Source organism: Epinephelus moara, chromosome 24 (assembly GCF_006386435.1).
Source record: "Epinephelus moara isolate mb chromosome 24, YSFRI_EMoa_1.0, whole genome shotgun sequence".
Taxonomy (NCBI): Eukaryota; Metazoa; Chordata; class Actinopteri; order Perciformes; family Serranidae; genus Epinephelus; species Epinephelus moara.
The window spans coordinates 20031708-20056452 of record NC_065529.1 but is presented as its reverse complement, the minus strand read 5'-3'; the positions used below and the strand labels follow the sequence as shown (position 1 = coordinate 20056452).

General features: G+C 41.7%; 1 protein-coding gene across 5 annotated transcripts in view; it reads left to right on the top strand.

Annotated features, from left to right (window-relative positions):
• The window catches only part of LOC126385438 (plexin-A1-like), a 294361-nt gene extending 290459 nt beyond the window's left edge, over window positions 1-3902 (top strand). For all 5 annotated transcript variants that reach the window (XM_050037151.1, XM_050037155.1, XM_050037152.1 and 2 more), the window contains exon 32: window positions 25-3902. In XM_050037151.1, coding sequence (XP_049893108.1) covers window positions 25-120 — 96 coding nt within the window. In that variant the 3' untranslated portion in view covers window positions 121-3902. The remainder of the gene's footprint in view (window positions 1-24) is intronic.
• The last annotated feature ends 20843 nt before the right edge of the window (window positions 3903-24745 follow it).

Sequence of the window (24745 nt, the reverse complement as noted above, 5' to 3'; positions counted from 1 at the left end):
ACCTCCACCCCTATCTATCCTCAGATCTTGTCGGCTTTGGAGCGGGACGAGCAGGCGAGGAGACAGAGACTGAGGAGCAAGCTGGAGCAGGTCATCGACACAATGGCCCTGAGCAGCTGAGGACCATCCAGCACCTCCATCTCCTCCTTCTCTTCACTCCTCCTCTCCATCTGTCTCTCTCCCTCGCTCCTCTCACCCAGACAACAAACAAAACTCCAACCCCCAACAATACGACAGACGAACTGCAAAAGGACTGAAGCAGTATACTGCAAAATGGGGGGGTTCGGCAGAGATGGGCGGGCCTGTGTACGCTTACATGTGTATGTGTGTGTTTGTCTGCAGCCCCGTACAGTGAGTGGGCTCGTGTCTGTGTGAGAGACTGGGACACCAGACATTTTCACACGTGCATACATGGAGAAACATGTCAACTGACAGCATTTGATTATTGTGGATGTTGGTGTTTGTTGTTTGCTTGATTTTGATTTCAGGAGTTTTGTCGTGATGAAGCGATGGTCAGGAAAGAAACAATGGAAGCCCGGAGAGGAACTCCATTTATGGCATCATTAGCAGGATGGACCAATCTGTGATGAGCCAATGGAGAGAGGCTCTCTAGGTCATGTGACTCCAACGGGTGTCACAGTTTTAAAGGATGTTAGGTTTTTCTTTTCTTTTTTTCTTTTTGTATAGATGTAATCAACTGCCCACTCTCTGATCTCTCGCCACTTGTATTACTGCTGAATTTGCACAATTTACAGAAACGTTACAAAGGAAGACGATATAGATATTATATATAAATACAGCTACGTTTTTAAAGAAAGATTAGGGAGAAAACATTTCTGTTGTTTTTCATTTTTCTTTTTAAACCAACAAACACAATAAAAATAACAACAACAAAACATGATTTGATATTTCAAGTACAAAAGAAAAAAACAACGTAGACAAAAAACAAAAAAGAAACAAAAAAGTTGTACTGTGCCATGTTTTCTTTGAATGTTGTTTAGTGCAAAAACATTTTGTTAGATGGAATGTGCTACCGTATGATTTTAAATATGAACATGCCTAGTGACTGAAAAGAATTGTTTGACTAATGACCCATCATAAGATCCTTGTTGAAAATAACGGGAGGCGAGACGACGCGACGTCATCCGTCTTCTCGAGGACAGTTCATGGTGTCATGGTGATAACATGAAGTTGCTGTTGTTTCTAATTCAATCAGTGCAATCGTTTGGTTTCAGAAAACCAAATATATACTCCAAGGATTGTTGCTTTATCATGGCCACGTTCGTATCCGGCGCCGCACCTGGTTCTGTTCTCCACGGGTCAAGAAGTGACAGTTGGGTGGATCATGTTACAGTAACTGAACAATGAAGTAGCTACATTGCACTACCTGAGATATTTTCATTTGCCCTGATACCACATAGCCACCATATCCCACAGGACCTGAGTTTGTGTTAGCCACCCCTTGAAGGGTCATGCATTTTGTGACACAGTCCTGTTAGAGTCTTGGTGCCCTCAGACGCTGTTGGAGCAACAATGAGGTCAGGTAGAGCTTAGCCAAGCCCTCAGTGGAGAAACAAAGTGGGAAAAGCTGTTTTCAGCCTAAAGCTACCTTTTCTTTTCATTTTCCCAATGTTAATACCCAGATAGAGGGACAAGGAAAAGATATACTGAGTGTTTCTCTCCACCTCTAACCTATCTATTTGAGACGGGGGTTTTAGCTTTTTATCCATGAGGGGGGGTATAGACAGATACAGAGGTTAGACACCTCTGTTCATTAGCTACACAAGGCTGAGTAATCCTCCCCTTAGCCTGCAGCTCTTGTTTCAAAACTAGCCTATTGCCATGTGTGGCTTAAGCTTTTTTTTTTTATTACTGCTCTCTTAAGAGGATTTCTTTGTTTTTATTTTTTATTTTTTTTTATTATTTTTTTTTGAAGTCTTGAAGTCAGGGTTTTTGACTTTGTGGTGAGAAATGATGTTATCGGATTTTTATTTTTTTTTATTTTTCTGCTTGCCGAAAAACCAAACTGTGGTCTGTATAATGTTTTTGTTGATGTTTTCATTTGTAAATTGCATACTTTTTCATGATGAACAAAAGCTGTTTGCCATTTTTTTGTAATCAGGTTTGTTTTTTTGTCTTTTTTTTAATTTTCAACATGTAAATTGTACATTTTACGGTACACAGAAGACAAAATTCTCTTCGGTTTGCCTGAAGTTGAAGTACTTGACCGAACTCGAGGTTTATTTTCCTGATCTCAAGGATCAAAATGAAATTGTTGCATCAGATGAGCATCTGTGTCTTTGTGATGGAAATGTGACTTGCTGCTTTAACTCTTGTACCTTGTTTTTCTATCAAACATTAGGGCTGTCATTTAATGCTGATCATAAATGCTGTCGCTGTCCATTTTTACGCCAGGTTCCTTAAAAAAAAAGAAAAGAAAAAAGAAACAATCTTCCCTCACATCCAGGAATAGTGAGCGCACCTCCCCACCCACCTTTTTGTTTACATGTCTGAGATGTGATGTTGTTCTCTACAACTGCATACTTATGAGCCTCGTTCAACTGGATACCTGTAGGGACTTGATAGTTCACTCTGTACCTGCCAAAAAACAATCTTGAGGGACCACTCTGCCCATGTTAGGATAGAAATTTCTCTTCTTCATCTGACCATGTTGGCTACACACATTAAATAACCTCTGTTCGAATCATCTATGTTAAAGAGAATACTGCAAAACCTCCACCAAAATATGCTCTGTTCACAAACAAACAATCTAAACATGTTTTTGCTGCATTTGTACATTATGGTGCTCTTACTGTAGATCTCATGGCGAGGAAAATAGATTACTGCTGAGGCCAGAGCTCAGCGGTGCTGTTAACAGCAGTTCTTTGAATGATCAGTATGAGCACAATGTACAATGGGGACAAATCCACTTGCTCCCTGCAAAAGCACACAGATGAAAACCAACTAAGGCCGCACTGCCCAGTTGGTGATCTGTCAGGCTTTTTTTCTTCCTTTTTTCTTTTTTTCTTAAAGACACTTAAACATTCTCAATTCATTCTCAGGTTCATGCTCCATTTGTGTTGTATTCTGGTCGATGAAATGAGTGCTGAGGGAGTTGGCTAGTGTATTGTTTGCATGGCTACTTGCCTTTTAGATTGACCTGCTTGGACGCAAGTCTTGACGCATCCTTAGAGAAACTTCCCAGTCACCTTTCTCTATCCTTTATTTTGCACCATTCGGTGTGATAATTGACTCGTATTAAGTGTTGTGGAGGTGGTATACAGCATGTCTGTTGTCTAAGAGTGTTTGGTGTCATCAGGAGGAAGCAAGCATCAGCTGACTTAGAGCCTTTCACAATAACGACATGCTGCCTGCAGTTTGACAGAGTTGCTGTGTTTTATTCTGTTTTTCTGTCAAATCCAAACAAATGAAATAGTTTAATACACTGGCTTCAGTGTGAGCAGAGTCAGCACATTCTCATGTATCACATGTTTAATTCTCAGCTCTTTAGACATGCTTAGTAATTCTTTTGCCTTTCCAAAAAAAAAAAAAAAACATAGTTCAATCAAATGCAAGTCCTGGCACCATCTTGTTTTCCGTTTTTTCCCCCCCTGCTTTCTTCCGATTCCAGAAATTCAGTAGTTGTCCTTGTTTTGTTTTTTGTTTTTGATTTTTTTTTTCTAAATGGAAGTTACATAGAACCCAAGGAAACGCAAAGCAAATGAATTTCCGACAGAGCTGGCAAAAGGAATTTTAATACTACAATAACTCTGATACATTTTTAGAGTTTCAGACTTGAAGCGACTGTCACAAGTTTGCAGGTTAACATTCATTGTGTAAATATTCTGTTATTTCCTATTTTGCAGATTTACTACTTGTAAATAAACACGCATCAAGGAGAGATTAAACATTTTTTGCTAAATAACGTGGTTTGGGATTTCTATTCAATGATTTGTGCAGTTTTATAGATGAATAGTAACAGCAAAGCAGGTTTGTTACTTTATGTTCCCATAAAAGCATTTACAGTGAAATACATGGATACTGAATGTTCTACTATATCATGGGCTTTACAATTCCTTACATCTTCTTGCTATGGCCGATGCTACTTAGATTCCATATACCTATATATTTGTTATTTTCTCTACCTGCAACTCTTCTTCCAACTTATTTTCACAGATTGCCAGATGTGCAACCTTAAAGAGATTCTCCTCCTATGTGACCAAGGAAAGTGTAGCTATCTGAGTGCTGTTGTGGTTTCTTTTTTTTTTTTAAATTTATACCTGCCTGACATTCAAAATTGAACAACAATGCAAACACCTGGTCACACCAGAAAGTGTCAGGGAGTATATTAATCCGTCTTCTCAAAATATGTGGTTCTAAAAGCTTGTTGACATAAGGGCTACTTGGAAACTAATGGCCAACATTTGCTAGCCAGGAGCATGCTAGCGCTAGTCACAATAGCTCTCTTCATTTTTCTGTCATTGGAGAGGGGAAAATGGTCTACCGGCTAGCAAGCCTGCTAACAATTAGCTCAGGAAAAAAGGTGTAGCCTCTTTTTTAGCACTAACACCTCATGTTTCATTACTGATTGGAAACTATGCAATCCTCTTTCGTACATATACCTTGACAGAGGAGGTAAAAACTAAAGTAGATGTTGCAACACAGCTAACAAGCTAAAGCTCCCTCCATGTTGGACTTTCCAGCTTGCCATTTCCTTAAAGATCAAGGGTCTCATTTATAAAACAGTGTATAGGATCCATACTAAAGAAGTATGCATAGACAAAAGCCAAAAATGGCATGCGCCAAAAAATATTCAACAATTTCTACAATCAGGCTTCCACCTTCACCATCTGCGTCGCCAATTTCCCATCTCCAAAATGTTAGTAAGCATAGGTTTCTCCCATTGAGTCTGTTTATATAGATCACAACGTTTGCGCAGGAAGTGGTGTCGTCTCTTTCGGGCCTTGTTTTGTGAGTACACAATGTTTATAAATGAGACCCCTAGGCTGTCAGGACGGTTTGCTTTTGGTCTGTCTGTAGCCTGAAATCATTGTTCAAAGCTCACTGAAGTTGATCTTGATGCTATTACTTCACCCACATGAGCTAATCCACTGATCGCGGCAATTCCGTTGAAATGAATTGATTTCTGTTCTGACTGATTTGTTTTGAAACGCTGTTGTGACCAGACCTTAACCCTGCAAGACTGTGAAGCTACTAAATGTGTAGGGAAGCACTTAACAGGGAAGATTTCATTTTTTTCAGTTTCAATTCATTTTGCCTAAAAACTTAGTTTAGATATGGCTTGGTTTGAAACGTGAATATATTTTTGGCACTGTGAAATGTTCCCATAGCACCAAATATCAGAAACTGTCAACTACTGAAACCCGGATTTTAATGTCTGCTCAGATTTGGACGCTACAGTACTTATTCATCAGTCAGATAGTTGCTATTTAAATAACAATTAGGGCTGTGTTTTATTGAGGCAAAGCTCTTGTAAGGCTGCCTGTGTATCAACATTTAACATTTGAAAATTGTTTTCAATCTTCAGTGTAAGGTACTGAGAAAAGTTTCGCATTGGTGCTGAATTCATAGTATCTGCATTGGTGTTAAAATGTTTCCGTCGATACTCATCCCACAGTAGTCCCTAATGGGCTGTGTCATTTAGTATCAGAGGATTAAGGTTCAAAATGTTCACAGTCAAGAGAAACCCTCTTGTCAGCCTGCAGCATGATAGTTTCCCTCCTCTGTCTCCCTGCCTTTCAAATCATGACCAGCATCATTAATCATTCTTATGGGCATGTACTTGAGTGGCTGGTAGAGGTTTGTTCTCTGGAGGTGTTAATACTAACACGTTTACCCCCTAACCATACATTACGCTTGCACTGCCCTCAGCTTACATGGGCACTTAGGTGGAAGAGTGGCTCTGAGTGTATAATAGAGCAGAGCGTCAGCCGGCTCAGAAAGGCCAGGCCAGTGATTTTCATGGCAGGTATTGTTGCTGAACAAGAAGGCATGGAGCAACAGGGAGGCAGAGAGAGAGAGAGACCCAGAAGAAAGCATATTGGAATGAACCAAAACCACCTTGTCCTTTTCTCATGGCCTGCCTTAAAACGTCAGCACTTCTCTCCCGCCCCCCCATCCCCCCAGCGGATTCAATGAGCCCAGATAGACAGAAAATGTTATCGTTCGCACCATGTGTAACCAGCCGGGCTAATTCAATTAAAATTCCATCCAAGGAGGAACGCTGAAATTGCGTAATGGTCGTGGGAGCACTGAATCTCGTAATGATCCTGTCAAGAGGCAAATGATCTTGCAGCGCGAACATTATGATAAATTCCTTGCAAAGCACAAGATGCTCGTTTCTTCACCCCCACTCCTCCCTCCCTCCTCCACCTCTCCTTGCATGCAAAATTCTGTTGCCATAGTTAATAAAGCCATGATCTGTATTTGCCCCCCCACCCCCCTTTCCTCTTTAATCTCGTTTAGTTACAATTGAAGAGGGCTCTGTGTTTTATCACACGCTGAACCCAGTGAAATTGGAATTCTATTTTAGCTGAGGAGTCTTTTGGTATCTGTCAATGTGTGTTGCATCAAGAGCATGGCAGAACCAGGGCACCATAAGTGGCAGTGGTATCTATAGGGCCCCTAAATCCGGTGAGTGGTTCAGTTCCTCCTGGCGAGGCGAAGGTGACAGCCATGACTGGTTGGGGGATGCTATGAGATGGATTACTGTCACCGTTCTGAACTTATGATGAACAGAAAAAGCTGTGTGTGAGTTTGAGGGAGAAGAGTGGGTGTTAAGTACAGGTGTTGCCAACCTTCAGCCCACCATAGATATACACAGTCTCTCCATACAAAGCTCCCCAAGGCAGCAAGTCTGCAGCGCAGTGAATATTTTGTAAAGATGTATTAGGTTAGCTGTTAAAGCTTCTACTTTGCCGTGGATCCAGAAACATGCTGACATCTTGTAACCAGATAGATGAAGTTAAAGCTGCTTTCATCGATATTTTTATATTAACAACGGATCAAATGACTACGTGTGATATAAAGGTGTCTTTTGCAGCAAAGAATCCACAGAGAATAATCACCCAACTCTGCAGTTCCCCTACACTTTATAGCAGTGGTTCCCAACTGGTCCAGCTACAGGGTCCAGATTTCTCCTTAGTCATTAGTTAAAGGTCCACACAGCTATATATTTAGCATCATACTTGCATTTGGCCATGTTGTCGAGATAGTTTGCTGTCTCTGTCAAGTAGTTGTCCATTAGTCACTCACTCTGCAGCACTTCAAAATAAAAGCTCTGTACCAGAAATTCACTGTTCTTAAAAATAAAATGTGTTTTTTTACAAACCTGACATGTTGGCGAGTCACTTGGGGTCCATTCAGAATGGACCCACAACCCACTTTTGGACCGCACTTTTAAACCGCTGTTGTATGAAGCTTTTAAGCGTCTTTAGCTCATTGTTTTGGTGATTAAGGTCACGGACTATAGGTGTTAGTTTTATTGATCAATCACGTTTGAGCAGCAGGTAAACAGTCCATGTGGAGAACAAAAGAGGAGTAACACATTGGCCAAAGTGCAGTCTTCTACCATTTCAGTCTAACAACCATTTAGCTTTATCCTAGATTTTTTGATGGAATCTGCATTCATATGCAGATGTTTTTCCATGAAGAGATTAGCTGAGAGGATTGGCCCATTAAAGAGGAAGACTTGGCCCAGATATCCACTGGCTACATCGAAACCCCCCAAATATTGGCCTTTGCCCCCCAGAGGCTTATCGTTGTTGTTTCCGTTTCCATTAATAAAACTTACTGTATTTCGCAGCACCAAATAGTAGACAAACAGATTTACCAACTAGCAGGTGAATATATATGGAAGTTTTTAACTGCTAATGAGCCTGATATTTCCTTTAGAAGTTGGTGGAGACCAAAACAGAGCTACAAGGTGAATATTGGACTTAATTTTGCCTGGTGAATAGAAACATGACATGACAGTGAAAGGAAGTAATATGCAAGTGTTGTTTCTGCAGCTTGTTGTGGCCAAAACATCAATTAATGCAGGTTTAAATGATGGGCTAAGATTGTTTCTGCCATGACTCACATTACATATGTACATTGAGAGAGTTATAGGTCTGTGTAATGACCATGAAAATGATACCCTCCAAACACAACTGCACTGTAAAAGATGAGAGACAACATTTATGGTCCTTCAGTGCAAAAATATATTGTAAAACTCAGCCAAAGCTAAACTGAGGCTTTGAGGTGTTTGCGTAAATTCTGTGCTTTCATAAATTTTTGGCTGCACATAGGTTCACCCAGACACATGCAGACACGGGCATGTGGCAAAATTTACATCACATGTACCCTTGTGGACCCTCGCAGCCATGTGAACACACAAATTTAAATTTTACTTAAGAAGCACTCACCTTATTTGGCTGACTCAGACTACTTAAGTCTGAACCTTAGATAAACTTTGGAATACATTGTTGCACACAATGAGTTCTGTGGAGGTTGTTCCCAATTTACATTTTGCAGAGTGTGTAGTCATACTACAAAGGGATCTCTGCATGGGAGGAGGAATCACTAACTCATTTAACATACCTGCCACATGTACATGTACAAGTGGCATTTAGTCACTGTATTTAAACAGACTTGAACAAACAGGAACCTGCTCTAAAGTTTTTTGTTTTCCTCACCAAATTGAGCACCATCAGATTATAAGCCAAACATTAAACCCGATTCATAATTGTTTAATTCTATAAAGCCGCAAGTAATTATAATAAATTAATTTCTCGCCTGATTAGTACTTGTCCTCAAGGGTTACTGGTAGAGAAATGAATAAACAACAATTCAGTTGTTTTGTGGAGTATCTGAGGCCACTGTTATTTTGAATATAACTTGTTAGTAGACTTTTTGCAATGTAGAAAATACAGTCACTGCTACTTCATCTGTGGTGTTCCAGTCAGTCAGCTAAAACCAAAAGACTTGCATGAAACAAACTGTATATATTTTATTCCAATTTTGTGTCACACATGTGTCATAATGCCTGAAACCCATTTAAAAATCTATAATGGAAGGCAGAAACCGGCATGCCTTTGACAACAGCAGCCCATCTATGGGTCAGGTAGGCTCTTGGTTACCTGTCACAGCTAATGTCTCAGTTTGCATCCAAAATCACATCAGTTCAATGTACTAATACAAAGTTCCTTGCCTGACCAGCAGTCTCCTGCAGGCTCCATACTGCCTAATTTCTTCCCTGCATTAATCCTTAGCAAACTTTTCACAGTTCACTTAAACACTTGAAATGTCCTTAACAAAATCAAGGCAACTTCTTCAAGCCAGTGAGTGCACTTAAAGGGCATTTTTTCACCACGTCTCTGCATCCGAGGTGGAATGAAAGTGCGCCGGTTGATGCTCCTCTGTTCTGACTGCCTTGTTAATTTCTCCACAGGTAGAAACCATTACGGACGGCGTCTCCCTGTCAGGGCCAGAGAAAATCCATTCCCTGCTCCACTGACCTAAAGCTTCCTGATGTCTGATTAACACACATGGGTTGACAATCTATATGGAGCGTTGCAGAGCTTTTAAAGAGGTTGTCTATAGTATCTTCTGGACCTAATCTGCCGAACACAACCCAGCCACTCATGACTGATGGTTTCTGAGGCTGATGGTCGGCTTTCTTATTTGATATATTCACTCGCTTTTCCCCTCGAGCCTAAATGCTTCAAATCGATGATGGCTGAACTCAACTTCCAAGTGTCACCTTTGTTCACCTTTGAGCTTCCCTGCCTCCCCAGATGCTCACACAAACATGCATAGCTCCCACAGGAGACCCCCTGCTGTGCATGTGGAGAGGTGGTCTGTCTGATTCGCCTGTCTTCCCCGCCAGGTGATGGGTCACATCTCACAGGATCTGGAGGAGTCTGTCCGATTAGCCCATCCACCCCTCACACCTCCACTCAAGGATGGAGAGATCAGCTGAGTCTGTGTGTGCAGGCGTCGTTAGCTTGTGCAGAAATGCTTTCACATGCACACATTTTATTATCAGCTCTGTGTGTGTGTGTGTGTGTGTGTGTGTGTGTGTGTGTGTGCACATGAATGGTTTGTGCTCAGTCTGGAGGTCAGAAAGGTCAATTTCAGACTTCCCACACAAGAAATTGTCAGTCAGTTTAATCTTGGCTCAACCAGCTGATGATTCGCACCAGATTAATAAAATGCTTTAGAATTGTTGCTTATGGCTGCAGTCCACAGTGGCTCCTTTTCTTTATTTCTCCCTCGTACACACACATGCAAACACACCCACAAACACACAATACAGCCCCCTTTGATCTTCAAATGTGTGTCTTTGGCTGCAATTTTTTTTCCCTGTGTCTTGCAGCTTCAGTGAACTGAACTTGAAAGCCGCTGCTTTTCCCTCGGAGAGAAGAATGAATCTCTTTAGGTCTATTGTGGCATTAAGCTTTGAGGGGGCACAACAAAGAAGTCAAATAGATATGTACACATTTTTCAGTTGCTTATTTTCCTCCCAATTATTTGAATGGCTCTTGAAAGAGCAGCTCCTCAGACAATAAGGAGAATAATTCTCTCCGTTATGTCTCTGCTCGGTAATTAGCTACGATGTGAAGCAGTCAGAAAAGATAAAATTGCATTGCGTGTTCTTTAAAGATAACAAAATGGAACAGATGAAATGGAAAGAATATGTTTACAATTTTGTTTCTTATTCAGAGGCATGTGTGTGTGAATCAGCTTAAAACTTACTCATAATACATGTTATGATAAATTATTAATGCTGATTAGACGTATCAGACGGTGCCAGATGCTTCCTAAATCCTTCAAAGATTTAGCCTAAGCTTTGCCCTTTAACCCTCACATTCAGCTTGTCTGTCAGCCTTTCATGTGTGATCAACAGAGTAGCTCTGAACATGCTACTTTTCACTCCGCCTCCACACAACCACCATCCTCCTGTGCATTCACCACCATCGCTTTGATGTCAGAGGGACGCGGTGTGTCTTAACGACCCGGCGCTCATGAATTAATTAATCACTTCTTGGGAACGTCTCAAACACAGCAGCTTGTGATCAAGTGCATTGTGGGATTGAGATAAGGCACGGACATTGCCTGGCAATGGAACTGACACAAGGACCCTTAATTAGCTCAATTAATTTACCATGGGGATAAGGCCATGGTGGAGGTGTGTGTGTGTGCACGTGTGTGTGTCTTTGTGCGTGGGTGTATTCATAACAGTGTTGACGGCTACCTGGAGATTGAGGTTTAACTGCTGGTACAGTTCTTCACTGCGGTTGTTGCAGAGAGATAAGAGAAAGGGTTCATAAACATATGTTGGAGAGAACAGTGCTGCTCAGGGAGGCTGTGGATCTCATGGCATCACTTCATGCTGTATTACCCACAGCGAAGGGTATTTGTGATTGACCTTTAGGTTTCATAACTGCAGATGCCACGTGGGACGATGTCGTCTTCATTATAAACCTCAAACCCCACGTGTGAACTTATTGCTGTGTCTCTCACTCATAAACCACAGCGTGGTGTCTGTGCCCTCAGGTCTGTGGATGTAAGGATTCCCTGTGGTTTTCTGTGTGTATAGTGCTGTGCTCACATTAAGAGGGACACAGCAACAGGCTACAGGTCATTTTCAATGGACGCCAGTGACATGAAGCTACAAACTGACGCCCAACACTAGTCATTGTGGACGGGTGTGACGCACTACAAACAAAAGCTGAGCTGGTCTGTCATATGTTTTGTCTCTAGCTGTGGTGCTGTGTTATTTAGCGTCATTATTGGACGCTATGCTAGCTCTCTGTGTATTGTGGTGCACATGGGGATGCAACGAGGCGGTGAAATGTGATGTTAAAATGGGACTCAGACACTGATCACAAGCATAGATATTTTTATGCTCAAATACAATCTTTAGATGACACTCAGTCGAGGTTATTTGTGGCAAGTAGCAGACACACACAAGCCTGTGAGTACACTGACGAGCACTTCAGCAACACTTCAAGAGTGCTAACGTTGCTGGTCATGCTTTTGCGATGTCTCTCGTAGTGTGAACACAGCATTAGAATCATACACACATTTGACATTGTTAGTGCACTAATACCTGTGGCATTGTAGGACTGGTTTGCAAATACACATATTCCTTTCTTTGCTGACTGTTACATGAGAAGATAAATACCACTGTAATGTCTGTCCATTCAGACTAAACAAACAAGATACAACAGGGAAATAAGTAAGATGTTGGTAGATGGATCTTTAAGAGTTTGCTTTAGTTTTTTCCCCCTGCCTCTTGGTAGCCTTTATTCTGAACCATGGGTGGAATTCACTGGAGGAACAGGGGGGTCCAGACCCTTTGTCCTCGGAAAAAGATGTGTTGCAACAGCCTGGCAACCTGTCCAGGGTGTACCTGCCTCTGGCCCAGTGTCAGCTGGGGTAGGCTCCAGCCCCCCGCATCCTAGAACAGAATAAGCGGTTATGGAAAATGAACAAATGACCAGTGCAATGTGGATGCAGACATTTCATATACCACACATACATGGATGTGCCAATGTGCAGTCAACGTACGCTGGATCTGTTCATAGACAACTCACTCTGTCACTCTTTTGGGGGAGTGCAGTACGTTTTGACCATAGACTGTTCAAAATCAATGGATGAAGTCAGCATTACATCACCTATGGTTTGTAAATTTGTGTTTTAAAGCCTCAAGTTTGGCATTTTGGCAGTCACCATTTTGGATTTTTGCAGCCAGAGGTGACCATATTTAGACAAAAGGGTGGAGCTGTGAAGGAGCGAGGGGTGGATCTTACTCATGGTGATGCCTTCAGATAGCCGGTCACTCAAAACAGCAACACCCATAAATATGTGTAACTTTAAGTCTTAATGAAATTTTGAAGGGTGAGTTATATGAAAATTTATGATGGGGAAATAAAACCAAATTTTGTACCAGGATGTAAACATGGTTATTTCTGCTGTGAAGTTGGGCTCTCTAACATGATGGTCTATGGTGATTGACTTGCTTTTGGAGCCAGCCTCAAGTGGCCATTAAAGGAACTGCAGTTTTTGGCACCTCTATGTCAGCTTTGTCGTTGTAAACATAGCTATATAATTTTAAGTATTATAATAATATTCATTAAAAATACTTGTCCTAATTAAAGATTCAAAACATTGCATTTTTAAGTATCAAAGATCCTCCTCACTCACCTCGTATGCTTCACAGTGATTTGGTCCACTGCCTAACATCCCTCGAAGGCAGAGACAGTGAGACAGCGCCTGGACACAAGTGAGATGTGATCCATGACCATTTATGTGAGTCAGCAGTCACTCTGTATTTCCCTCTGTCAGAGGAGTACAGCACATTCGGACATTATTGAATTAATACCCTGCCAAACATCCAAATTTCAGAGCAGGCTCTATAGTTGCCAGATCTCTTTTATAATCAAGAGCTATAACTAAATCACGCTTCCATTTTACAGATTGCCTACAAGTGTCACACCAGCAGTAATAGCAGTAATCCTATGTACTCTATAGCTGGCTGGACTGAACTCTCTCCAGGAGTCAGTCTGGATTAAGTGGGACTCTTGAAATATTTGCCCCTAAGGCAACTTCATTTTTTCAGAGTCCGCATCACAACAAATCTGAAATTGTGCTGTAATAATAATTGTTTTTGGACTTAACAGTTCTGGGGACTTCCCGAGAGGAAATGCCCATTGAGGAGCTCCCCAGAGAACTACATACCTTTAAGGGCTTTTTTATGTCTGCCTTCACACCACTAATAGGAACACTGAAGTGACGCACTGTAAGCTGGCTGGCGGTTCATATAGCAACATCACTTTTGCTTTGACAAGTAAAAATGGCCTCGTACAGTATTTCCACTGCCATTAACTGTATATGTTCAGAGGGTGGAGCTTGGACTTCACTGTCGGTCTGTTTGCCTGTATTTTCCTCCATTTTTTGTTCCCGTGACAAGCTGATGTTTGTGTTGTCTGTTTACACGGCATAAAAATGCCAGTTGCTGGTGCTGCATTGGCTGTGTTCAGACAATACATACACAACATCTGTACCAGTCACCGTACACTTACATCTCTCATGGTTCCTCTGAACTAGGATCATAAGTTCACAACACAACAAAAAGGGATTCTTAGAAAAAGTTTCTCAGGACTATGAAAATGTTTCTCTGGTCCAAAAACATGCAATAACACTACTTTTAACAACACCTTTAGCACCATTTCCTCCGAACACTTATGGTGTGGTACCTTTGGAACCAAAAGTAACCCTTCAGACATGGTACCTAGACCCTGGCATTTCCACTGCAAACAGTACTCTTAAACGTTGGCAGGGTTGTTGTCACTCACTGCTCCATCCAGCACTCACTGTATTTCCTCTTGTATCAGTCTGCACCTCGTTTATCATCCACAGAACGGGGTTGCATGCCAACATTTTAAGAACAAAATAGGGCAGGCTGCAGTGAGAGTCTCTCTTGATGGGATATTTTTAAAAAAAGCAAGTTTTGTGCATTTGGTCCCTCTAAGGCAAGCTCAGGGGTTTTCTGTTGCTGCCCACAGCCCACAGGAACAACGCATTTTTTTTTCTCCGAGTGATGATTAGGATATATGCAGTTCACATAACCAGGTCAAAATTAACATAGATTTTTAAACGCTTGAAGATCCACTCATTACTAAAAGTGTATGTCATCCAAGAGAGACAATAAAAACTAAAGTAATGGTCAAAGTTGTCACATTTAGATTTAAGATGTGTTGATTAATTCACGTCGTCTAATCATGCGTTGAGTAACATAACAAGTGAACGCTTCACCCTAAAAGCTGCCGGTAGTCGACCCAGCAAATTAAGTTGTTGTTTTTTTTGTCAGACTACAGTTATTGCGAGAGGCAGCAAAACATCCTTTCATTTATAGTTACAGTCTACCAATAAAACTCTCTACAGTACGAACAGTGGTTACATGAGCCTCAAAACCAGCCACACCTTGGTCCTGAGCAAGAGTGACTATCCGTTACTCACCAATCAACAGACTGCAGTGTTCACAGCTCCACCTTTTAGTACCAGGTCTGTGTGCTAGGTACCCCGAATTGGGAACAGCTTTTGGTCCCCCTGCCCCCACCCCTTCCATTTTTAAGCCATGCTGAGCTAATCACCTCCTGGCTCTGATCATGACCAACTTTTCGAGGAGGGGAGGACTTCTGTATATCTCTGCAATGGCACATGAAGGAGTTAAATAGAGAAAGCAAAATTGTAACCAACAGTTTTTTTTAGCAGCATTTTAATTATTAGCTGCACTCGTAGTGAATGGGGCCGGTCTGTCTAAACCGGGCTGGTTCTCATCCAGGCTGCTGCTTACTCTAGTCTGCAAACTGCTGCTTGAGTTACTGCGTGATATGAAAATTCTGCTGCTTCTGCTCATCTAGCAGCCAGCCCAGCTGCCAAATGTTCAGATGTGCTTTTATGTACTGTAGTGGGGACATTTCAGTGTGTATTCCCTGGTAGCTCATACATCAGCTTGTGCAGAGAGTACATAAAAATGACTCTATTCTCTCCTACCAAAGACTAAAAGACATCTTGCTGTGTCATTCATCTTCAGTACAATTATTGAGAGTAAATGCACGTTGCCTGACTGAAATACATAAATTGCTTGGTTGACGAAAATGGTGCTACAAAGAAGTGTGAGACTAATAATAGTGTACATTTTGATGTATAGCGCTGTTCATCTGATCGTGCCCTCTAGTCTTCAGTTACATGAACACTTCCATCTAAAATTCACTTTCACAGTGAATTTTCTAGCAGTAGCTTTTACAATAAAGAATATGCAATAAAGGTCAGAAGGCCTGGAATCCAGCAGAGGACATTAATAGGAAAAAATGACTGCAACACAGGGAGAAAGAGCCAGGCAACAAAGAGAAGAAGTTTACAGTGCACAGTTCACATACCGTAGCACTCCCAGTGCCTTTCCATTGGCTATGAATTTTTTATAGCCCCTGTTGCTTGTCGCTCCCTCTCTCCCGCCTTTGAGCTGAGTTCAGTTCTTCTGGAGCCGGGGCTTTCAAAAAGCCGGCAGCCTCGACCCTTTCCTCTCTTCTCTGAATGAATAGCATTTGTATTGCTGGGTNTGGTGGGGGGGGGGGGGGGGGGGGGGGGGGGGGGAGAAGTGATGTAAGGGAGGGAGAGGAAGAGAGGGAAGGTTAGAGCGGGGCGAGGTGGAAGCAATTGCTGCAGCACAGATGGATGGAGAGGTGCCTTCAATGTCAGGTAGTCATGGTAACCTGTCACACAGGAGTCATCACGAGATTGTTGGGAGAGACTTGAGAGTGATGGTAACGACTGGTTTAGCACATTTCACCTTGCACTTTGCGCAAAGGCAAAGTGTTTTGTCTTCCAGCGGAGGAGGATTTATAGATGATATGTCAAGTCAGAGTCTTCATGTAGAAACAAGCCATGCAAAATACACAGAAAAAGCAGGTACACAGCATGCTCACGACCACATACTGAAGACACAGACTGTTTAATTTGCCTCACTGCACACCCATATGCATACACTGCCAAGAATCAAAAATGAGATATCCCCATTAGTCAGGGTTGAGTGAGGACGAGGGACCAAAAACAGGAAAGAGTTGAAGCACGAGAGGAAAGTAGGCACGGGGAAAAGGCAGCAGGTGTGTGGCTGATAATAACCAGGTGGAGGTGGCTGGGCTCTGTTTCCGTCCATCGCTCCACTGAGTCCTGAGGGGCAAAGGAGTAGAAGGCAGAGGGGAAAAAAAGAGGAAGGAGCGGCGGAAGGAGGTGAAGGGATCTGAGAGTCCAGGGAGGTGTTGCCAAGACGAGGCAGTCATCCTATCAGCTTTTTTCTCAATCTCTGTTGCCCCTGCCATCGTTGCCTCCACCTGAGCTCTTGTCAGCGCCGGGTTCCTCAGCCAGATCGATGACTGGACTGCCAGAGCACAAAGATGAGAACCAAACCTGAAATGTGGTGCCACAGTGAGCCATTTTCATCATCAGGATTAGTGGTAATTTTCTTGCTTGATGTGATGCCCTGAATGTCACAGTTTGTTATATATTCTGCATATCTGTGCTCCTCAGGCCCTTGTCATGCTCCTTAGCTATACACCCATCTCTCCGCAGATGTTTTGACGTGTCGCAGCAGGGAAGCACAGGTGTAGCTAATAACATTAACGATGGCTCCGTTCCGTTGAAATGTGTGAGTAAGCCATGCCAGTGAGACAGCGTGCACAATATGTTGGCTCTATATCTATAACACCTGAATGGAAGGCAGCCACCATTAATGTTCTTAGTTACACCTGTGTTTGACAAGTCAACATGTCCACTGTATTGAATTTGTGAAGAAAACTTATTTTTTTCTCGCATGCAGACGAAGAATCCAAAAACATAGAAAACTCTTGATGAATTGGAGTAAAAGGTGTCCGGTGTTTAACAACAGCAAAACAATACACTCTCACAAAACTGTAGTACAATCCAAGTCTCATTTATCCAGTCATATGCTCAGTACTTCCTTAACACATACATTTTCGCTAAAACCTCACTATTTAAAACACCTCCACATACAAGTGGGTCCATGTCATTGGTCCGACAGCCCATTGGTCCGACATCCCATTAGTCCGACGGTCTGCGGTGCTGAACGGCTCCCGGCGGGCGTATTTCTACCTTGATGGTGCGCCGCGACTGGCTCTGGGTCAGCTGGGAAAGGCTTGAGGCGGAGCAGGCTCACGGCTTATGTGTTTGTCACTTTCTTTTTCATTTTAACCCACACCATGATCTTTTCCTGACCCTAACCAAGTGGTTTTTGTGCCTAAACCTAACCAGACCTTAACCACAGGGCATCATGATGATTTCGGAACAATGGGTTTAATATGGTCGGAACAATGGGTTTAATATGGTCGGAACAATGGGATGTCGGACCAATGGGCAGTTCCCATACGAGTAGCGTGCCTCGTCAAGCACTTGCGTTTTAACTCTGTGCATTCTACTGAGCTGAGTTTAAACACAAGCGCTTGCCCAGGTGTGGTACTTGTCCATGCATAAGACTGTTTACATGCAAGTGTTTTGAAAAGAATTATTCTGAATTCTTCTTTCACTGTGGAGGTATGCAAAAAACACACACAATCAGTGCAAAATTAGGTATATAACTAATGAACAAATAATCAGGACTATTGGTTCTTTTTTTCAATATAGAGGTTGAGAGTTTGAACGTAGTTCGGCGGGATGTTCACAGTGACAGCGATGTTCATGTCGTAAACAAGCTATGCCAACAGCGTATCGAAAATGCGCAATAGGCTAATATTTTTAATATTTAATGTTTTATTTCAAAAGCCAGAGGCTGCATGGTATTAAGTTGCTGTGTGCTGTAAATTCACCACTTCTTAGCGGAAGGCAGACGATAACGTTATCTTGGAGCCTGATAGGGGAAAGCCTTTCCTCCTTCGGGCAGCTGCCTATGTCAAAGAGCAGCATGAAAGTGAGGACCAGTCACTCTGCACCTAACTCTGGGAACCAAAACGTCCCAGTACACTGACTGACACTGACTGACTGACACAAAAAATAAATTAAAAAAAAAAAAAAAAGACTGAGAGCTCTTCGACTGATAATTCAAACCTCCGACGAAAATATAGTGAGTGAACTGAAGATCCTATGAAATGATTACTTGAAGTTTCTGGGAAACAGTCAATCTCCTGTTTATATTAACAATCAAAAAGTCAGCTTATCTTGTCTGTTTGAGTGTGGTTTGATCAGATTTGATTGTCAGTGACCAAACAATCCACCAACTGTCATCAGATTCTGGTTCAAATTCTGATAAATCCTGATTGTTGCATGAAAATATGTGACATCAGTGTTTTCCAACCAAATCCCAACCAATGGAGAGAGCACAGACAGGAACAGAAATGCTAAAATCTCGTAGAATCTCATGTAAAATAAACACAACTGTTTGAATTTTTACAGAAAAAAATGTGGTGAAAAAACTTAGTCACAGTAAGAAGTTGATTAGGAAAATACGCTTTCGAGGCCTTTAAAGTGCTGGAGATTAATTACATGCACGAGAAGAAGAAAATACCCACACTGCTTGTTCATCCTATTCTATTTTTTAGTCTATGTACACATGGCTGACAATGTTTTGACAGCAGGTGGTCTTCTTTGGGTAAGGAGATGGCATGTGCACGCAGTATACAATTTGTTTGATGTCACACCAACAGCTCTTAATTAGACAACTGATCATTAACTCTGCAAATAACATACCCCAAAACATGTAACTAAAACCTTTAATTAAATTCCTAGTGTGTTATGTATATAATATCTCTCAAAGTACAAACACACATTTGAAGCTTTTGAAGGCAACTTTACACAGAAGTGATGAAAAATCTGTAAACTATGTCGGTGATAGGTGGCGGTGATCAATTTGCAGCAGTTATGCCAATCACCAGTGTGTCCAGTTTGGTGTGATGAACCACTTGCTGCTTTCGATGTGTCAGAATCGTCTGCTAGTGATGAGACTTGATGACTAAAATGAATCTGGTCTGATATGTGAAATGAGTTTTGAGTGGATCTGTGGGGTCTCAAATTGGGGCAGGGACATGCTGCAGTCTCACTTTGCGATTCAGGCTAATGAGCCAGGAACGCTGTGACAACCAGTTTTTACATAGCGTACCTCTAAACTGATGCAAAGGCTGATTTTCATCAATGAATGCATGTACTGCGGTGTTACCTACTGCTAACGATAGCATTCTCTGCTCTCAGTGAAATGTGGATAATATCACAACTCTTTCTGCAGTGTGCCTGATGTGGCGTGTTGAGTTGTGACTGTGTGACTTCACAGTGTGTCTGAGTGGTTGAGGCCCCCGTGCTGCCACCTAAAGCAAAGCATTCACTGACTGGGTCCACTGCCTCAGCCACGGTCCATTTAACCGCACCCACTCCACAATCGTGTCCAGGTCACTGCCTCCGTGGACCCAAACACACACACACTGTAAACTTGTCTTCCACTGTGGTGTGTGACTGCGCACATTAACACATTCTGACACTGACAAGATTCATGTCGTTCACCCGTGATTTCTCAAATGTTTAAACATCTTTGTCAGATCAGATTTATTTTTAGAGACCTTTGTCTCCAAAAGCACATTTTAATGTAACACAAAAAACAGAGAAGAAACAATACTTGTGTTTGACAATCAATCAGGAAATTGATGCATTAAGAAACAAAGTCTAAAAATAAAATAATGCATGATACCAAAAATAGCAAGACAAGACACTAAATCATACTTCATACATCAGAGGCTCTAATACAGAACAACGTAATGACTGTTTTTCTGTCGGATGAGATCACACAGCTAGACAGTTTTTTTATTGCTCATACTTTGTGTACTTTTAAACTAGTTCCTTACTGTTTGGGCCAAAAATGAGATCTGTAGCTTTGCTAATGTGAAGTAAACAAGCCCCAGCCATCTGACTTGCAAGCTGTTCACTGTATTTTAAAAGGTCAAGGTAGGATGGTTAATACGCTTTGAAAAAGGAAATATGTTGATACAGTTTGACTGGTGCACACCTACGGAACATGTACAGCACAAGACTACAAAGCAAGTGACAGTGTTAATTAAATCTACACATTAAACGCCCACTGGTGTAATTTTTTATCCCTGTCAAATTGTCGTCGGTTATATATCTACGGTATACAGAACATTTTATGCATTTCTAGTCTGTTTCTGTGTCTCTCTGTGGACACCGTTGGCAGTGGAAAGCTTTTCTTTTGGCTAGGTGGAGCGCTCCTCTGTGGGTTACACTTCTCTGGTCCATTTCCACCTAAAATGTGGCATCCTCTCATGTTTATCAGATCTGATTCTGAGAAGAAAAAAAAAATTGGAAAACCTCAGGGAGGATCTGGAAGAGGCCGTGAGCCACTCTGTAAAGCTGAATATTTCCTCAGGTGCTGTGGTAGTGTTGTCGCCTGGGGAGCACAAGGTCCTGGTTTGTGTTTAGTCCCTACTGAATGTAGCAATACCTCTGGGCTGGATATTTTTCTATTTTTTGTGGCATGAAAAAAGGACTTTGCTGCCACTGGAAAAGGTTAGAATATGTACAGTAAAAAGAAGAAGGTACAGGTCAATGACACAGCACCCTCTACAACTGATGCAGTCACCTTCACATCCTCTCAAACAGGAACTCTCTAGTGTCACCCTTGTTTCTTTTAACTTATTACTGCAGCAGATTACTTGCAAAATGAATTAGAGTGGAGTGTAGTTATAAATTCTTCACATTTGTACAAAACCAAACCTGAGGCCATGCTTTCATGGATGCAACAAATTTGATATTAGTCCCAGAAACAGTGGGCGGCATGGTGATACAGTGGTTAGCATTGTTGCCTCACAACAAGTGGATTCCTGGTTTGAACCCAGGGTAGGGGGCTCAAACCCCATGGTGGGGCAGCCCTTCTGTGTGGAGTTTGCATGAATATCCCATGTCAACGTGGATTTTCTGCGGGTACTCCGGCTTCCTCCCACAGTCCAGAAACATGCAGGTAAATTGGTGACTCTAAATTGGCCGTAGGTGTGAATGTGAGTGTGAATGGTTGTCTGTCTCTATGCGACCCCTAACAGGATAAGCTGTTACAGAAAATCAATGAATGTATGAATGAGTCCCAGTAGCCTTAAAAAAACAAATTTCCTCTTTGCTCATTATGGTATGGGTGGTTTATATGACAAGTGACAGTTTGATAGACAGCAACATGGGTTCAAATATTATCATTCAATTAAATGGGTGTTATCAATGGTTGTCAGCCTCAAAGATACAGGTTAGAAGGGTCCTGCTACACAGACTGGTAGGTTTCAAACACTGTTATCAGCCCATTAAATGCCCATGTTTATTGTTATACGGTGATAGAGGAAGTCAGAAAATGCAATGTTAGTATACAGAACAGAACACGTAGGGAGGTAGTCAGCATGGTGGACGGGTCAAACAAACACAGGGCTTTCATGTTTCAGTGTGAGAGCAGAAGTCACTGTTGAGTTTTTTTTTTAACTATGATGTTATTAGATGTATTTTAAGTATTAAGAGTTATGTCACATAATATATTAAGATTTAAATTAAGTAACATTCATTCATTCATTCATTTTCCATTGCCACTTATCCTGTTAGGGGTCTCAGGGGGGCTGGAGCCTATCACAGCTGACACTGGGCGAGAGGCAGGGTACACCCTGGACAGGTTACTAGACTATCACAAGGCTGACACATAGAGACAGACAACCATTCACACCCACAGTCAGTATAGAGTCACCATTTAACCTAACCTGCATGTCTTTGGGTTGTGGGAGGAAGCTGAGGAACCCATACTGACGCAGAGAGAACATGCAAACCCCACACAGAGGGGCTGTGCCACGCTGTGTTACAAAAATTATAAACATACTTTCTTTAAAGCCAAACCATGTTCTTTTTTCTAAACCCAATCACATTATATTAGCATCTAATCCTAATGGAATAAAAGTGAAATCAACAAAACTGCTCCTGAAGCCAACAAACATTTAATGGCCTAATAATGATGTTCTCAGCACACTAGTCAGTATAGCAGAACCCTGTTAACCCATATCTATGAAGCTGAAAGTTCTCATTTAATTAATTGATAACATTCAAAATAGGTAATGGGCCTTTCCTTTAACTGACTGGACATGTGTTACCTCACTAGCCCGGCTGGTCTGGCCTTTGCTTCCTTTTCAAATTGGACAAATATGATGAATTTTCTGGAAAATTTCCACATTTCTCCAAAAGTACCCACTACAATAATAATATTGAATTAATTTTAAGCGAAAAATGGGTCATGCAGCTGCAGGATCATCTTTACAAGGCCTGGTAATGATGGCATAGGAGTTCAGAGAGGCAGTCAGTCATGTTTAGGGCTGCCCCTTAATAGTCGACCAGGTCATTAGTTGAAAAGATTTCATTGGTCACTTAGTCGCAAAAACAAACAAACAAACAAACAAACATGAAACTCTATAGGAGCTGCACCTTGTCAAAATAAATGAAAAACTATGACTGAACCATGTGGGAATTTAATTTGAAACTACAGACACAGGAAGAGGCCACGCTCAGCAGTCAGGCAGGAGTCACCTTACAAACCAATCACAGCTGAACGATATCTTTTACTTCTTTGCAACCTGCTGCCACCCTCTTGAAAGTTGGCACAAAAAAGGCATAAGATCAGCGCCCAGCACCCAAACTCACGTTTTCCAGGAGGTTAAAAACGCAGCGAGTGTACAGCCCCTGATTTACAGAGCTGGTACCTGTGGTTATTCCACAGGCTAGTTAATAACATGTCAGGCAGGAAATCCAAAGTGTGGGATCATTTTGAGAAGGTGAAGGACGAACCCAAGGTGATATGTATGTAAGATCATCTTCATTCGTTGACTACAAACATGACATATCATCTCAAACATGTAAGTAGCTACATGCCCATTAGCCACTTAGCACAATCATTACTGCTTTGCAGACAGCGTCATTAACAGGCGGCTCGCTCAGTGTGTGACGTGCACTTGTAGATAAAATATAGGCCTATATTAATGAAGGTTCATTAGTACGGTTTTGTATTTCTCTGTAATGTAGCACAGTGTTAACAATGTTACTGATACTATTCTTTCTCACACCTTGTACTCAAACCATTGTGTTGCCCCACCCAAAATATATCATTCAATAATTGAATTAATATCGTAAACATGCGGGCGACTAGTTGACTCATGGCTCTAAATGACGACTACTGGTCGACTCGAAAAATTCTAAGTTAGGGGCAGCCCTATTCATGTTACCATCTGAACAGTCAAGAATCAAATCTTGTTGCACAAACTAAGCTTGTCAGACGTAGCCTAGTTATGTGAGGCAAGATTTTTTAAACTTTAATAGGACTAACGTGTCTGACTGTCATGTACAACATTTTTGACATTCTCGATTTGAAAGTGTCATTCCCCGAGTTTGAATCCAAGTCTCCTCCATTTCTGTTGTTTCTTTTACTTTTTCTTCATTTTGTACTTAGTATTCTGACAACAAAATGTCATGACCAACCTTCAAATAAGTGCATCCATTAGCCTGCCAGCATTAAGTAAATTTACCAGAAAAGTTAAGTGTTGCTGCATCTTGGAAACATTAGAAAAAATGAAAGCTAAAGTTGAAGTAGCGTGAGAGAAGATGAGCGTAAAAACAAAGTTTGCAGAGAATGCCGTGTTTTATGTCAGTGCGATGTTTTTTATTTTCCCAGGGTGGGACCTCAGTGTTTTGGTGGTGTCACACTCTTTGACAACTCAGTGCTATCTGCCTTGATTGTTTTCCTGCTTGGCAGACATAATGTTTCTTCCTCCCCATCCAGCCCCCCACGCAATCTCTTTCTAGAAAGTTTGTTATGTATGCTTTTGTTCAGTTGGAAAAAAAAACACTTGTCAGAATGATTTTGAAAAAAGTTTTTTGCTTTTTCTCCCCGCAGAAGAGAGAACAAGTTTGTGACTGAAGAGTAAAGAAAGCGTGAGAAAAACAGCCCTGTGATGGATGGTAAGGCACAGGCAATTACAGACAACATACCAGACACTGTGCACATTGAAGATAGCACACACACACTCTCAACAATATATGCACATACGTTCAAGACACTGGCAATGTGAGATAATCTTGAGTTTCTTTCTTTCTGGAAAATGCAAAAGCTAAAATCCATTTAAGGCTCCCTGCTTGGCATACTGATAAACATACAGTG